General features: G+C 58.0%; 1 protein-coding gene across 3 annotated transcripts; it reads right to left on the bottom strand.

Annotated features, from left to right (window-relative positions):
* Positions 1-411: 411 nt before the first annotated feature.
* On the bottom strand, positions 412-13,008 carry DCAF11 (DDB1 and CUL4 associated factor 11). 3 transcript variants are annotated; one of them, XM_038741363.1, is made up of 15 exons: positions 12,903-13,008; positions 12,277-12,557; positions 10,682-10,809; positions 9,715-9,842; positions 9,405-9,469; positions 8,216-8,316; positions 7,834-7,980; positions 7,592-7,646; positions 7,277-7,345; positions 4,855-4,912; positions 4,551-4,736; positions 4,302-4,455; positions 1,458-1,610; positions 1,233-1,339; positions 412-666 (listed from the first exon to the last, which is right to left on the bottom strand). In XM_038741363.1, exons 2-15 carry the CDS (start codon positions 12,429-12,431, stop codon positions 529-531), a joined length of 1,644 nt encoding a protein of 547 aa, XP_038597291.1. In that variant the 5' UTR covers positions 12,432-12,557; positions 12,903-13,008; the 3' UTR covers positions 412-528. The 3 variants fall into 3 exon arrangements, with proteins under 3 accessions (XP_038597291.1, XP_038597292.1, XP_038597289.1); XM_038741364.1 differs by having other exon boundaries at positions 12,899-12,994; XM_038741361.1 differs by lacking the exon at positions 12,903-13,008 and having other exon boundaries at positions 12,277-12,695.
* Between the last annotated feature and the right edge of the window lie 1,794 nt (positions 13,009-14,802).

The raw sequence follows: 14,802 nt of genomic DNA, 5'->3' as shown, positions 1-14,802 counted from the left end.
CGCGCGGGACAAACCAGCCGGAGCCCGGTTCCCAATCTGGATTTATTGAAGCCGGTGTACAGCGTGGGCAAGGGGGCCGGGGAGACGGCCCCCTGGCCGGCAGAGAACGGAAGGGGCTGTGAGCCATCCCCCTGCGGACCCCCGTCGTCCACGGCAACGTGGCCACCCGATCCTCGGCCCCCCGGACGGGGCCCGGGGCGAGGGCGGACACCGGGGTCGAAGAGGAGGGTCCCCTCTGGAGGAAGTAGCACGGTTTGGGGAAGGGGACAGAACTGGGCCTCTAAAAGGGGCCGGGGGAGGCGATTTGGGCGGGCCCAAGGTGGCCCCTGTGGCTCGTGCCGCCACGTGGAATCCAAACGTGATTAAAAACACCCACGGGGCCGCGGCAGGTGACCACCGCCGGCCCCGCTTAGGCCGGGGCTGACGGGGAGGGGTGAGGGCGGAGGCGTCCCGGGCCCTCTCCCTGCTGTCCCACCCGCTCCTCCCCTGCGAGATGGTGGTGGGCAGAGCAGGAGGGCCGGGACGGGGCTACTGGGAGGAGGAGCACGGCGCGGAGGGGTCGGCCGGCGACGGGGCGGCCTTGGGGTGCGGCTCTTCGGCCTGCAGGAGGTCGTCGCCGTAGTACTCGGCCTGGCGGTACTGCCAGAGGCGCAGGTTCCCGTCCCACTGCGGCCGGAGGGGAGGGGACGGGAAGAAGGGAGAGCGGACCGGTCGGTCGGCGGGACGGGGGAGAGGACGGAGAGGGGAGAGTCATCCCCCGGGCCTGGAATGCCCTCCCTCTGCCCATCCGCCAAGCTAGCTCTCTTCCTCCCTTCAAGGCCCTGCTGAGAGCTCACCTCCTCCAGGAGGCCTTCCCAGACTGAGCCCCTTCTTTCCTCTCCCCCTCGTCCCCCTCTCCACCCCCCCGTCTTACCTCCTTCCCTTCCCCACAGCACCTGTATATATGTATATATGGTTGTACATATTCATTACTCTATTTATTTATTTATTTATTTTACTTGTACATTTCTATCCTACTTATTTTATTTTGTTGGTATGTTTGGTTCTGTTCTCTGTCTCCCCCTTTTAGACTGTGAGCCCACTGTTGGGTAGGGACTGTCTCTATGTGATGCCAATTTGTACTTCCCAAGCGCTTAGTACAGTGCTCTGCACATAGTAAGCGCTCAATAAATACGACTGATTGATTGATTGATTGAGAGGGGACCCGCGCCGCCCCGGCCGGCCGCCCTCACCGAGCTGCTGACGATCTTCTCCTCGTACGGGTGCCAGCTGACGTCCCTCACGCAGGCCTTGTGGTTGGTCAGCTTCTTCACGATGCGTCCGCTGAGGAGGTCGTACACTGCGGGGACGGGGACGGGCCTCGGGGTGAGCCCCCCGGGACGGCTTCCTCCCCAGCCCCCCGGACCCATCCGCGCCAGGCGGGGGGCGAAGGGCCCCCAGCTGCGGACCCCCCTTACCGACCACTTTGCCCGTGGAGCATCCGCTGTAGATGTAGCGTTGGCCCGTGCTGTGGGCCGGGGAGAAGCGGCAACGGATGAGGGTGTGCAGGACGCCGTGGCCGCGGTACGTCATCAGGGAGCTGTCCCCGGGCAGCTTCTGCTTGCGCCAGGCTGGGCGGGCACAACCGAGGGCACGGCTCAGGGGAGCCCGTCCCACCCAGGCCCCTGCCCCTTGGTCTGCGGCCCCGCCGAGCCGTGCCCACCCAGTGCCAGGGTGTGCCCAACCCCCTGGAAACGAAGAAAGTAGGGGCTGGAACTCCCCTTCAGCGCTTAGAACAGCGCTTGGCACATAGTAAGCGCTTAACAAATGCCATCATCATCATCATCATCATCATTCTTCAAACCCACCTTCAGAGCCCTCCTCCTCTGGCACTCCCTGCCACCTCTAATAACAATAAGAACCGTGGGATTTACTAGGTGACAAGCACCGTACTAAGCGCTGGGGTAGACAGGAGAAGCAGCGTGGCTCGGTGGAAAGAGCCCGGGCTTTGGAGTCGGAGGGCGCGGGTTCAAACCCCGGCTCCGCCAACTGCCGGCTGGGTGACTTTGGGCGAGTCACTTCACTTCTCTGGGCCTCAGTGACCCCATCTGGAAAATGGGGATTAAGAGTGGGAGCCCCGCCTGATCACTTTGTAATCTCCCCAGCGCTTAGAACGGTGCTTTGCACATAGCAAGCACTTAATAAATGTCATCATCATTAGGCTCAGTGGAAAGAGCCCGGGCTTTGGAGTCAGAGGTCATGGGTTCAAATACTCGCTCCGCCAACTGTCAGCTGTGTGACTTTGGGCGAGTCACTTCACTTCTCTGGGCCTCAGTTCTCTCATCTGTACAATGGGGATGAAGACTGGGAGCCCCACATGAGACAAACTGATCACCTTGTAACCTCCCCAGTGCTTAGAACAGTGCTTTGCACATAGTAAGCACTTAATAAATGCTATTATTATTATTATTCTGTACCTCAGTTCCCTCATCTGTAAAATGGGGATGAAGACTATGAGCCCCCCGTGGGACAACCTGATCACCTTGTAACCTCCCCAGCGCTTAGAACATTGCTTTGCAGCGCATAATACATGCTATCATTATTATTATTATTCTCTGTGCCTCCGTTCCCTCATCTGTAAAATGGGGATGAAGACTATGAGCCCCCCGTGGGACAACCTGATCACCTCGTAACCTCCCCAGTGCTTAGAACAGTGCTTTGCACAGAGTAAGCGCTTAATAAATGCTATCATTATTATTATTATTCTCTGTGCCTCCGTTCCCTCATCTGTAAAATGGGGATGAAGACTGTGAGCCCCCCGTGGGACAACCTGATCACCTTGTAACCTCCCCAGCGCTTAGGACAGTGCTTTGCACAGAGTAAGCGCTTAATAAATGCTATCATTATTATTATTCTCTGGGCCTCCGTTCCCTCATCTGTAAAATGGGGATGAAGACTATGAGCCCCCCGCGGGACAACCTGATCACCTCGTAACCTCCCCAGGGGTTAGAACAGTGCTTTGCACATAGTAAGAGCTTAATAAATGCTATCATTATTATTATTATTCTCTGTGCCTCCGTTCCCTCATCTGTAAAATGGGGATGAAGCCTATGAGGCCCCTGTGGGACAACCTGATCACCTTGTAACCTCCCCAGCGCTTAGAACAGTGCTTTGCACGTTGTAAGCACTTACTAAATGCTATCATTATTAATCAATCAATCATATTTATTGAGCACTTACTGTGTGCAGAGCACGGTACTAAGCGCTTGGGAAGTACAAGTTTGCAACATATAGAGACAGTCCCTACCCAACGTGCCTCCGTTCCCTCATCTGTAAAATGGGGATGAAGACTGTGAGCTCCCCGTGGGACAACCTGATCACCTCGTAACCTCCCCAGTGCTTAGAACAGTGCTTTGCACAGAGAAAGCACTTAATAAATGCTATCATTATTAATCAATCAATCAATCGTATTTATTGAGCACTTACTGTGTGCAGAGCACGGTACTAAGCGCTTGGGAAGTACAAGTTGACAACATATAGAGACAGTCCCTACCCAACGTGCCTCCGTTCCCTCATCTGTAAAATGGGGATGAAGACTATGAGCCCCCCGTGGGACAACCTGATCACCTCGTAACCTCCCCAGCGCTTAGAACAGTGCTTTGCACAGAGTAAGCACTTAATAAATGCTATCATTATTCATCAATCAATCAATCGTATTTATTGAGCACTTACTGTGTGCAGAGCACGGTACTAAGCGCTTGGGAAGTACAAGTTGGCAACATATAGAGACAGTCCCTACCCAACGTGCCTCCGTTCCCTCATCTGTAAAATGGGGATGAAGACTGTGAGCCCCCCGTGGGACAACCTGATCACCTCGTAACCTCCCCAGCGCTGAGGAGAGTGCTTTGCACATAGTAAGCGCTTAACTAATACCATCATTATTAATAATAACAATGGCATTTGTTAAGCGCTTACTATGTGCAGAGCACTGTTCTAAGCGCTGGGGGTGGATACAAGGTGAACAAGTTGTCCCACACGGGGCTCACAGTCTTAATCCCCATTTTACAGATGAGGTAACTGAGGCTCAGAGAAGTTAAGTGACTTGCCCAAGGTCACACAGCAGACATGTGGTGGAGCTGGGATTCGAACCCATGACCTCTGACTCCAAAGCCCGGGCTCTTCTCTACTGAGCCACGCTGCTCCTCATTATTAGTCTAAGCGGGAGGAAAGCACGGGTATCGAATGCCCGTTTCGCAGCCGAGGCAACTGAGGCCCAGTGCAGTTCGGCGGGTGGTCTGAGGTCCCGCCCCCCGCCCCCTCACCTTTCTTGGGCACCTGCTGCCAGCGGTAATCCCAGTTCTGCTGCGTGGCGGCCTGGCGGGAGGCCTCCATCCCCTCGCGGCCTGAGAATCGCCGGATGTCCCAGAGTTTGATGGTCTGGTCCTTGGAGTTGGAGATGAGGTACCGGGCATCGCCCTGCCCCACAGATACGGACGCTGGCGTCGGCGGGGGTCCCCGTGGGGCCCGGCCGCGCCCGCCCTCGGGGCCCCTCTCCGCCCCGGCCCCCCGACCTTGCTGTCGATGAAGGTGATGCCGTCCTGGTGCCCGGCCAGCGCGCCCACGGGCTTGGGGTCGTCCTCCCGCATGGTGCGGCGGTCCCACACCTTGCAGATGGCGTCGTCCCCGCCCGAGAACAGGATGTGGGAGCTCGTGTCGGCGAAGGCCACGGCGTTCACGTCGTCCTCGTGGGACTCCAGCTGGGGGAGCGGGGCGGGGGCGCCGGGTCAGCCTGCCGGGGGCCGGCGGGGAGGGGGGCCGAGGCGGGGGGCGCGGCGGCGGGGGGCACGGCGGCGGGGGGCACGGGGCCCGGGGTACCTGCAGGGTGCGGCGGTTCTGCTCCCGGTCGAAGACGTACAGGCACCCGTCGTTGGCCCTGAGGGAGGGACGGCAGGTGGGCGACCAGCGGCATTCGTAGAATTAGAATAATAATAATAATAACGGTTGGGTAGGGACCGTCTCTATGCGTTGCCAACTTGCACTTCCCAAGCGCTTAGTACAGCGCACACAGTAAGCGCTCAATAAAGACGACTGAATGAATGAATCAGTGAATGGGGCTCACAGTCTCGATCCCCACTTGCCAGGCCTTCAATCGCACCTGTATATATGTCTCTACGTATTTATTACTCTATTTATTTTACTTGTACATATCATCATCATCATCATCATCAATCGTATTTATTGAGCGCTTACTGTGTGCAGAGCACTGTACTAAGCGCTTGGGAAGTACAAATTGGCAACATCTAGAGACAGTCCCTACCCAACAGTGGGCTCACGGTCTAAAAGGGGGAGACAGAGAACAAAACCAAACATACTAACAAAATAAAATAGAACAGATATGTACAAGTAAAATAAATAAATAAATACAGTAATAAATATGTACAAACATATATACACATATACAGGATCTATTCTATTTATTTTATTTTGTTAGTATGTTTGGTTTTGTTCTCTGTCTCCCCCTTTTAGACCGTGAGCCCACTGTTGGGTAGGGGCTGTCTCTAGATGTTGCCAACTTGGACTTCCCAAGCGCTTAGTACAGTGCTCTGCACACAGTAAGCGCTCAATAAATATGATTGATTGATTGATTGATTGAGCGCTTACTGTGTGCAGAGCGCCGTTTACCTCATCCGTTACCTTTACAGATGAGGTAACTGAGGCCCAGGGGAGTGAAGTGACTTGCCCAAGGTCACACAGCGGACAAGTGGCAGAGCCGGGATTAGAACCCAGGTCTTTCTGATGCCCTGGCCCCGGCTCTAGGCCTCGCTGTGGATCCCAGGGGAATAATAATAATGATAGCATTTATTAAGTGCTTACTAGGTGCCAAGCACTGTTCTAAGCGCTGGGGGGATACAAGGTGATCAGGTTGTCCCATGTGGGGCTCCCAGTCTTCATCCCCATTTTACAGAGGAGGAAACTGAGGCCCAGAGAAGTGAAGTGACTCGGCCAAAGTCACAGAGCAGACAATAATAACAATAATAATGATGGTATTGGTTCAGCGCTGACTATGTGCAAAGCACTGTTCTAAGCGCTGGGGGGATACAAGGTGATGAGGTTGTCCCAGGTGGGGCTCCCAGTCTCCATCCCCATTTTACAGAGGAGGGAACTGAGGCCCAGAGAAGTGAAGCGACTCGCCCAAGGTCACACAGCAGATGTGGCGGAGCCGGGATTAGAACCCACGACCTCCAACTCCCAAGCCTGGGCTCTTTCCACTGAGCCACACCGCCTCTCTAAGAATAATTATGGTGAATCAATCAATGGTGTATATAAGGTAGTGGCATTTATTAAGCACTTCCTATGTGCCAGGCACTGTACTAAGCGCTGGGGTGGATACAAGCAGATCGGGTTGGACGTAGTCCCTGGCCCACGTGGGGCTCCCGGTCTTATCCCATTTTAACAGATCTGGCTCCCAGGGCTAGGCTCTTAATAACAATAAAAGACTTCTCCCCCTTCTAGACCGTGAGCCCATCATTGGGTAGGGACCGTCTCTATATATTGCCGACTTGTCCTTCCCAAGCGCTTAGTACAGTGCTCTGCACACAGTAAGCGCTCAATAAATACGAATGAATGAATGAATGAATTATAGTATTGGCTAAACACTGGGGTGAATGCAAGCAAATCACCCCAGATTAGAGAAGCGGCGTGGCTCAGTGGAATGAGCCCAGGCTTTGGAGTCAGAGGTCATGGGTTCGAATCCCGGCTCCACTAATTGTCAGCTGGGTGACATTAGGCAGGTCACTTAACTTCTCTGTGCCTCAGTTACCTCATCTGTAAAATGGGGATTGACTGTGAGCCCCACGGGGGACAACCTGATCACCTTGTAACCTCACCAGCGCTTAGAACAGTGCTTTGCACATAGTGGGCGCTTAATAAATGCCATCATTATTATTATTAAATTGGGTTAGACACGGCCCCCGTCCCACATGGGGCTCACACTCTTAATCCCCATTTTCCAGGTGAGGGAACTGAGGCCCAGAGAAGTGACTCGCCCGGATGCCGACAGGTCCTTCTGACTCCCGGCACTGGGCTCCGTCCACTAGGCCACACTGCTTCTCTCGCCCGCCCAAGGCGGGACGGTGCGGATGAAGCCCGTCCTCGGCTTGTGCCGGGCCGAAGGGAAGACTCCCACCCTTCCCGTGGCCTTCGAGCGAGCGCCCCGTGGCACTGGAGCCGTCCCCCGGAGACCCCGGGTAGCGGGGGCTGGTCCTCCCCGACCCTCGACCCCCCTCGGGACACTCACCCGCCGAGGATCTCCCGCCCGTCCGAGGAGACGGCGATGGAGAAGACGGCAAACCGCCGCTCGTCGGGCCTGGGGGAAGGAGAGAAAGGGAGCGAGTAGGGGACGCTCTTCCTCCTCCTCCGGCCGGACTGCCCAATTTGGGGGAAACTGAGGCTCCCACAAAGTCGCACTGAAGGACGGGAACCCGGGGGTCGGGCCGCTTGCGAGACCTCCCCATTCCCACCCACTCAACTCCTTCGTTCTCTTCTCGGGGCCACGTTTTCGGGGGGGGGGGACCCCGTCTCCCCCGCGTAGCCCCAAGGGGCAGGGCGCTACCTCAGGTCCAGGGCAGTATGGGTGTCTCCCTCTCCGTAGATGTTGCAGATGTGAACTGGGAGAGGCAAAATGGGGGCCGGGTCGGCCGGGGCTCGGGGGGCCCGAGGGGGAAGGGGGTGAAGCTGGGGGGACGGGGAGGTGGGGAAGGACGGGGCGCTGACCCTTGGGGGCGGGGGGTACCAGTGGGGAGGATGGGGAGGGACGCGTCAGGGCCCGGGGTTCGGGGGACGGAGGGGACGCACTGTAGTCGGACCAGCTGGAGTACAGGAAGTTGTTTCCGTCGGGGGTGAAGGCCACATCCAAGACGCTCCAGCCCACGTCCCGGGCCTTGATGCTCTTGAACTTGCGGAAGCGGCCGTAGCGGCAGTCGTAGAGCCGGATGGTCTGGTCTGGGGCCGGGCGGGGAGAGAAGGAGAGCAGGGATTGTTATGGGGGGGACGGGGGCACCCCTCCCCTCTGCTCCCGCCCCGCGACGTGACGACGGAGAACCGAGGTGGCGGGAAACGGCCAACGGGCCGAGAGGCAACCCCTTGGTCAGAGGGGCATCCTGGGAACCGGGACGCCGGGAGACGGGGCCCGGCTTTTACTTCTTTTGTCCGGCGCCCCCGCTCCCCGTTCCGCTACCTTGGCAGGCCGACATGAAGATCTGACCGTCCTTGCTGTAGATGCCGCAGAAGGCCTTCTGGTTGAAGGAGTCCGTGAAGCCCAGGTGGTTGGGCAGGAAACTGGAAGCGAAAGGAGCGAGGGGAGGAGGGGACGGGGAGGGGGGGGAGGGGGAGGTCAGATAGAGACCACAGCTGGGGCGGGGGGGGGACGGGGAAGGGAGGGGGTCCCATGCCACCCTCTTTGGCCCCTTCTCAGATTCCCCACATGACTCCCGCCTTTCCCTTTCCCCCCACTTTCCACCCAAGTGACTACATAAGCCCCTCTACATCATTCCAGATCGGAATGACTCTCCCCCCTTCAAAGCCTTATTGCCCATCCCCTCCAAGAGGCCTTCCCTGATTAAATCCCTCTTTCCTCTTCTCCCACTTCCTTCCATGTCTCCCCGACTCGCTCCCTTTATTCATCTCCCCCCTCTCCCAGCCCCACGGCACTTATCTGTCGTTCACTGATTTATATTCGCAACTGTCTCCCCCTCTAAACCGTAAGCTCGTGGTGGGCAGGGAATGTGTCTGTTTATGGTTATACCGTACTCTCCTAGGCGCTTAGTACAGTGCTCCGCACACGGTTAGAGAGGCAGCGCGCCTCAGTGGAAAGAGCCCGGGCTTGGGAGTCAGAGGTCATGGGTTCTAATCCCGGCTCCGCCACTTGTCAGCTGGGTGACTTTGGGCAAATCACTTCACTTCTCTGGGCCTTAGTGACCTCATCTGTAAAATGGGGATGAAGGCTGTGAGCCCCAAGTGGGACAACCTGATTCCCTTGTATCCTCCCCAGTGCTTGGAACAGAGCGCTTAACAGATGATGATAATAATAATAATAATGGCATTTGTTAAGCGCTTATTATGTGCAAAGAACTGTTGTAAGCGCTGGGGAGGTTACAAGGTGATGAGGTTGTCCCATGGGGGGCTCACAGTTTTAATCCCCATTTTTCAGGTGAGGTAACTGAGGCACTGAGAAGTGACTTTGCCCAAAGTCACACAGTTGACAGTGGGCGGAGCGGGGATTTGAACTCCAAAGCCCGGGCTCTTTCCGCCAAGCCACGCTGCTTCTCCATCAGATGCCATTATTATTATTATTATTATTATTATTATCATTAATAAAAATAGGACTGAATGAATGAATTCTGGGGTCTCGTCCCCGCCGTACTCACTGAGACACGACCCTGGACCGCTCTCCGGGGGAGAAACCGCCATGGTCGCAGAGGCCCCGCTCCCTCTGTGGAGAGGCGGTAGGAGTGAAGCCCCCGACCCCCGGGGCCGACTCTCCCCGGCCTCCCACCCCCTCGAGATGCCCCCGTAAGCCGTCCCAGGGTTCAAACTGGGGGAGACCGAGTCACCCCCTCAATGGCCGGAGCCGGGGTGGCCGGCGGTGGCCCTCGCCCTTCAGGGCCCAGGTGCAGTGGTCCGTCCCCCTCCCTCCCCGGGGGTCCTCTCGGGTCCCCGGCCGGCGGGGAGGCCTACCTGTTGGAGCAGGCGGGGGAGGCTGCGTTCTCGGGCGGCCCGCCTCGGTCCCAGACACCCCGTGGCCAGCTCCACCTGGGTCTTGATTTCATTTCGCTCCAGATCCCGCGTGTCGGGGGTCGGGTCAGCTGCGGCCGCAGGAGGAGACCGTCCCCGCCACCACCCCCGGCCAAAATCCCGTCAGCGCCAGCCGGGCGAGAGGGGAGGCCGGTTCCGGGCCGGAGACGGGGGTCGCGAAGCCCCCTTCTTTCCCAGGACCGCCCCTCCGCCCTGCATCATCATCAATCATATTTATTGAGCGCTTACTGTGTGCAGAGCACTGGACTAAGCGCTTGGGAAGTCCAAGTTGGCAACATATAGAGACGGTCCCTACCCAACAGTGGGCTCACAGTCTAAAAGGGGGAGGCAGAGAACAAAACAAAACATACTAACAAAATAAAATAAATAGAATAGACATGTACAAGTAAAATAAATAAATAGGGTAACAAATATGTACAAACATATATACATCTATACAGGTGCTGTGGGGAAGGGAAGGAGGTAAGATGGGGGGGATGGAGAGGGGGACGAGGGGGAGAGGAAGGAAGGGGCTCAGTTTGGGAAGGCCTCCTGGAGGAGGTGAGCTCTCAGTAGGGCCTTGAAGGGAGCCCTTACGACCCACCACACTGTACCCACTGTTGGGTAGGGACTGTCTCTATTATATGTTGCCAACTTGTACTTCCCAAGCGCTTAGTATAGTGCTCTGCACACAGTAAGCGCTCAATAAATACGATTGATTGATTGATTGATTGAGGGCAGGGATCGCATCCAGCCCAATCTACTCTCCTCTCCCGGTGGCTTAGAACAGCGCTCCGCGCACAGCGCGCGCTCAATGAACACCACCGATGGACCGACTGAGCCCCGGGCATCGAGCTCCGTAAGGGGGTTAGCCGTCCGGGTCGGGGTCCCGGGGTCCCTCCCCCAGTACCCGGAGGATTGTAGCGGTCTCCGAGCCGTCCTTCCCAGGCGCTGTCGTTATCCTCATCCGAGTCGGAGAGCGTCTGGATGAGCTGCAGGCTGGCCGCGCCGCCCCCCTGCACCAGCCTCACTTGACCCCTGGCGAGAGAGCCCGGGGTGACCAGCCGGCACCGAGGACGGCCCGGGACCGGGCGGGCGAGGCTGGGCCCTCGCCGCACCCCGGTCCCCGGGGCGACGGCACGGTGGAGGTGGGCAGGCCCGCTCCCAAGGAGGGAAACCGTGGCTCCGACTCCTGGGGCGGGCGAAGGAGGAGCTCGGTGGCTCGGAGGCTTCCAGGATTGCAGATGGCCTTCCCGCTCCCCGGCACGCACCCCTCTCCTTCCCAGGAGGGCCCACGGGCAGGAACAACAAACCCGACGCATCCTCTCCCGGGCCGCCACACTCCTCCGCCTGCCGTCCTTCCCCGGGGCACCGGCTGAGAACCAGTTCTGTCTGAACTTGTTTTTCAAGGACGCCCATTCGGGCCCCTGTCAAATGATTTACTAAAGCCCCCCTCCGTCATCATCATCATCATCAATCGTATTTATTGAGCGCTTACTATGTGCAGAGCACTGGACTAAGCGCTTGGGAAGTCCAAGTTGGCAACATATAGAGATGGTCCCTACCCAACAGTGGGCTCACGGTCTAAAAGGGGGAGACAGAGAACAAAACCAAACATACTGGGGAGGAAAAAGGGGGCTGAGCCTGGGAAGGCCTCCTGGAGGAGGTGAGCTCTCAGTAGGGTTCTGGCGGCCGTGTGGCGGGAGGGCATTCCAGGCCGGCGTGACTTCCCTAGCGCTCAGTACAGTGCCCTGCACACAGTAAGCGCTCAATAAATACGATTGATTGATTGATTGACAGGCGAGGCCCAGTGAGGAGGTCCTCCCGGCCCCTCGCCCAGCCCCACACGGGGACCCCCCTTTTCATTCGCTCGTATTTCTTGAGCGCTTACTGTGTGCACAGCACTGTACCGAGCGCTTGGGAAGTCAACATCTAGAGACGGCCCCTACCCCACAACGGGCTCCAAGGGGGACACGGACAACAAAACATGTTTTCTTTCCCTCCCCTCAGCCCCGACGCGCCTCCCAGCCCCCCAGCCCTCACCCTCGGTGTTCCCCTCGGAGCCCGTTCGCTCACTAGAGAAGGGGACCAGGTCCGCCACGTCCAACTGGCCGCCCCCTCCGCCCTTGCACCTCAGAGAGCGGGCGCCGCGGGCAACTTGTACTTCCCAAGTGTGCTCTGCACACAGGAAGCGCTCAATAAATATGACTGAATGGATGAACGAATGAACCCCGGCTCCGCCACTCGTCCGCCGGGCAACTCGCTTCTCTGGCCCTCGGCCACCTCGTCCGTCAAAAGGGGATCGGGCCTGGCGCCCGGCCCGATCTCCTCGCCTCCACCCGGGTGCCCCGCACGGAGTGGGCGCTTAGAAAAGACACCACGGCTATTCTCCCGACTTCGTCAGCTCGTGCGGTCGGCCGGCCTGCCCTCGGACGGTCGCCGCCACAGCGGTCCCGGGTCAGGGTCAAAGGTCCCCGCGAGAAAAAGGCGGCGGGGCTGAGTTACCTGCGGAGGAGATAGGCCAGTACCTGGGCCAGATCCACATCTTCATCCTCCTCGTCCTCCTCCCGGCCCCGGTGGCTCCGGCCGGCCCCTCCGCGGGGCAGGCCCTCCGAGGGATCTCCGGCCCCTGACCCTGCGCCGCTGCTCCGCGACCCCATCTTCGGGTCACAGCATCTTTCGGGGCCCGGGCGGGAGCCGGTCCCCCACGGTCTCTCCGGACGGGTGGATCCCGGGTGGCTCACCGGGAAAAGGGGGTGAGGGGGGTGATGGGGCTGGGAAGGCGGCTTTGGGAAGAGGGGAATCCTCTAAGACCCCCTCCCCGCACTCCACCAAGGGCAAACCCCTCTGACCCCTGGTGGGCCACCCTGGGCCTGAGAGGGCACCACCACAGTTGCGGTGCCCGCCTATCACAGCCCTCAGAGGGGCAGATCCCCGAGGACCCGCCCCACCCCACCAATCAGAGCCCTCCTGGGGGGAGGCAGGCCCCGCCCTACGATCCCCTAGCGGATCCCCCGAACGCACCAATCAGCGGGGGGAGAGCGGGCCGCCGACCAATCAGAATCCCCTGCTGGAGGGGGCCCCCTCTTCCCTCCGCCCCCCTCCCCGGCCGCGACGCCCTCCTTACCCACCAATCACAGCTCCCCCCAGCGACGGCCGCTGGGAGCGGCAGCCAATGGGGTTGGACTTCGCTTTAACCCCTCCGCCTGACGCCCACGTGGGACGCCCGGAGCTGCGCGCGCCGCCTGGGGGGGGTAAGCCCCGCCCCCCGAAGGCGGCGGTTTTCCGCTCAGCGCGCAGGCGCGCCCACCCTCCGCGGGGCGCGAGGCCTTGTTTACGCGCCCGGCCGGCCCCGCCCCCGGTGACGTCACGAGGCCCCCGGAGAGATGACGGACGGGGTGGGTGGGCGGGGCCGAGCCGAGGTCCTCTCCTCTGATTGGTCGGTGGGGAAGGGGGGCGGGAAGGATCGCTAGGTCCCGGCTGCGGATTGGCTAGCGAGGGGGGTTGCTGATTGGCTCCCGACAGAACGGGCGAAGGTTAGGGGCCGAAGTAGGAGGGCGTTCACCACAGACCCAGCCTTCCGTCATTCATTCATTCAATCAAGCAATCAATCAATCAATCAGTCGTATTTATTGAGCACTTACTGTGTGCAGAGCACTGTACTAAGCGCTTGGGAATTCCAAGTCGGCAACACATAGAGACAGTCCCTACCCAACAGTGGGCTCACAGTCTAGAAGGGGGAGACAGAAAACAAAACCAAACAGATTAACAAAATAAAATAAATAGAATAGATATGTACAAGTAAAATAAATAGAGTAATAAATATGTACAAACATATATACATATGTAGAGGTGCTGTGGGGAAGGGAAGGAGGTAAGGCGGGGGGATGGAGAGGGGGAGGAAGGAGGGGGCTCAGTCTGGGAAGGCCTCCTGGAGGAGGACTTCACTTCTCTGGGCCTCAGTTCCCTCATCTGGAAAATGGGGATTAAGACTATGAGCCCCCTGTGGGACAACCTGATTATCCTGTATCCCCCCACACCCCAAGTGCTTAGAACAGTGCTTGGCACCTACATATAACCTGTATATATGTATATATGTTTGTACATATTGATTACTCTATTTATTTATTTTACTTGTACATATCTATTCTATTTTATTTTGTTAATACGTTTGGTTTTGTTCTCTGTCTCCCCCTTCTAGACTGTGAGCCCGCTGTCCGGTAGGGACCGTCTCTATGTGTTGCCAACTTGTACTTCCCAAGAGCTCAGTACAGTGCTCTGCACACAGTAAGCGCTCAATAAATATGATTGATTGATTGATTGATTGATTGATTGTACTTCCCAAGCGCTTAGTACAGTGCTCTGCACACAGTAAGCGCTCAATAAATATGATCGATTGATTGATTGTAATTCCCAAGCGCTTTGTACAGTGCTCTGCACACAGTAAGCGCTCAATGAATACGATTGATTGATTGATTGATTGATTGTACTTCCCAAGCGCTTTGTACAGTGCTCTGCACACAGTAAGCGCTCAATAAAGACGATTGATTGATTTAGTCCCCCAGTCCGGCTCCATCTTGTTCCTGGAGCTTCAGATTTGCGTGGGGGAGGTCCCCACAATGGCACTGCCCCTCGGAATCTCCCGGCAGATGCCCCCCACCTTCCTTGGCGCCCGGTTCTTTGTAGACGACCCCCGGGCCCGGTCATTCCTCCCCGTTTGACCACCCGGGAGGTCCGGGCAGGGACCCCGACCTCTGTCCCCGGTTAACGTGTAACCGGGCCTTGGGTCCAAGGTCGGGCCCTGCCACGTTTCTGGAGCCCGGGTCGAAGTCTGCCCTTCCTCCACCCCGACCTGCTGAGCCAACGGAGTCCAGATCTAGGGCAGTGGGGGAGACCCCATGGGGGTGGGACACTCGGAGGCCCCGGCGATTGGGGTTCGGGGTTCGGGGACGGTCCCGCAGACCGGGCCGGACCCTTTTCTAGTCTGTGAGCCCGCTGTCGGGTAGGGACCGTCTCTATATGTTGCCAACT

This window comes from Tachyglossus aculeatus (assembly GCF_015852505.1).
Source record: "Tachyglossus aculeatus isolate mTacAcu1 chromosome 12 unlocalized genomic scaffold, mTacAcu1.pri SUPER_6_unloc_1, whole genome shotgun sequence".
In the NCBI taxonomy this organism is placed as follows: domain Eukaryota; kingdom Metazoa; phylum Chordata; class Mammalia; order Monotremata; family Tachyglossidae; genus Tachyglossus; species Tachyglossus aculeatus.
The sequence above is the reverse complement of the archived record's forward strand: the minus strand, read 5'-3'. Positions and strand labels throughout refer to the sequence as shown.

What these genes read in the sequence shown, in the direction of transcription:
- DCAF11 (XM_038741363.1), bottom strand. Translation starts at nt 12,431, where the DNA reads ATGGGGTCGCGGAGCAGCGGCGCAGGGTCAGGGGCCGGAGATCCCTCG. An exon ending in TCCCCCGCCTGCTCCAACAG is followed by an intron (nt 9,470 to 9,714) that starts GTAGGCCTCCCC and finishes GCCTCTCCACAG; the next exon opens with AGGGAGCGGGGCCTCTGCGA. An exon ending in CTCCAGCTGGTCCGACTACA is followed by an intron (nt 7,647 to 7,833) that starts GTGCGTCCCCTC and finishes TGCCTCTCCCAG; the next exon opens with TTCACATCTGCAACATCTAC.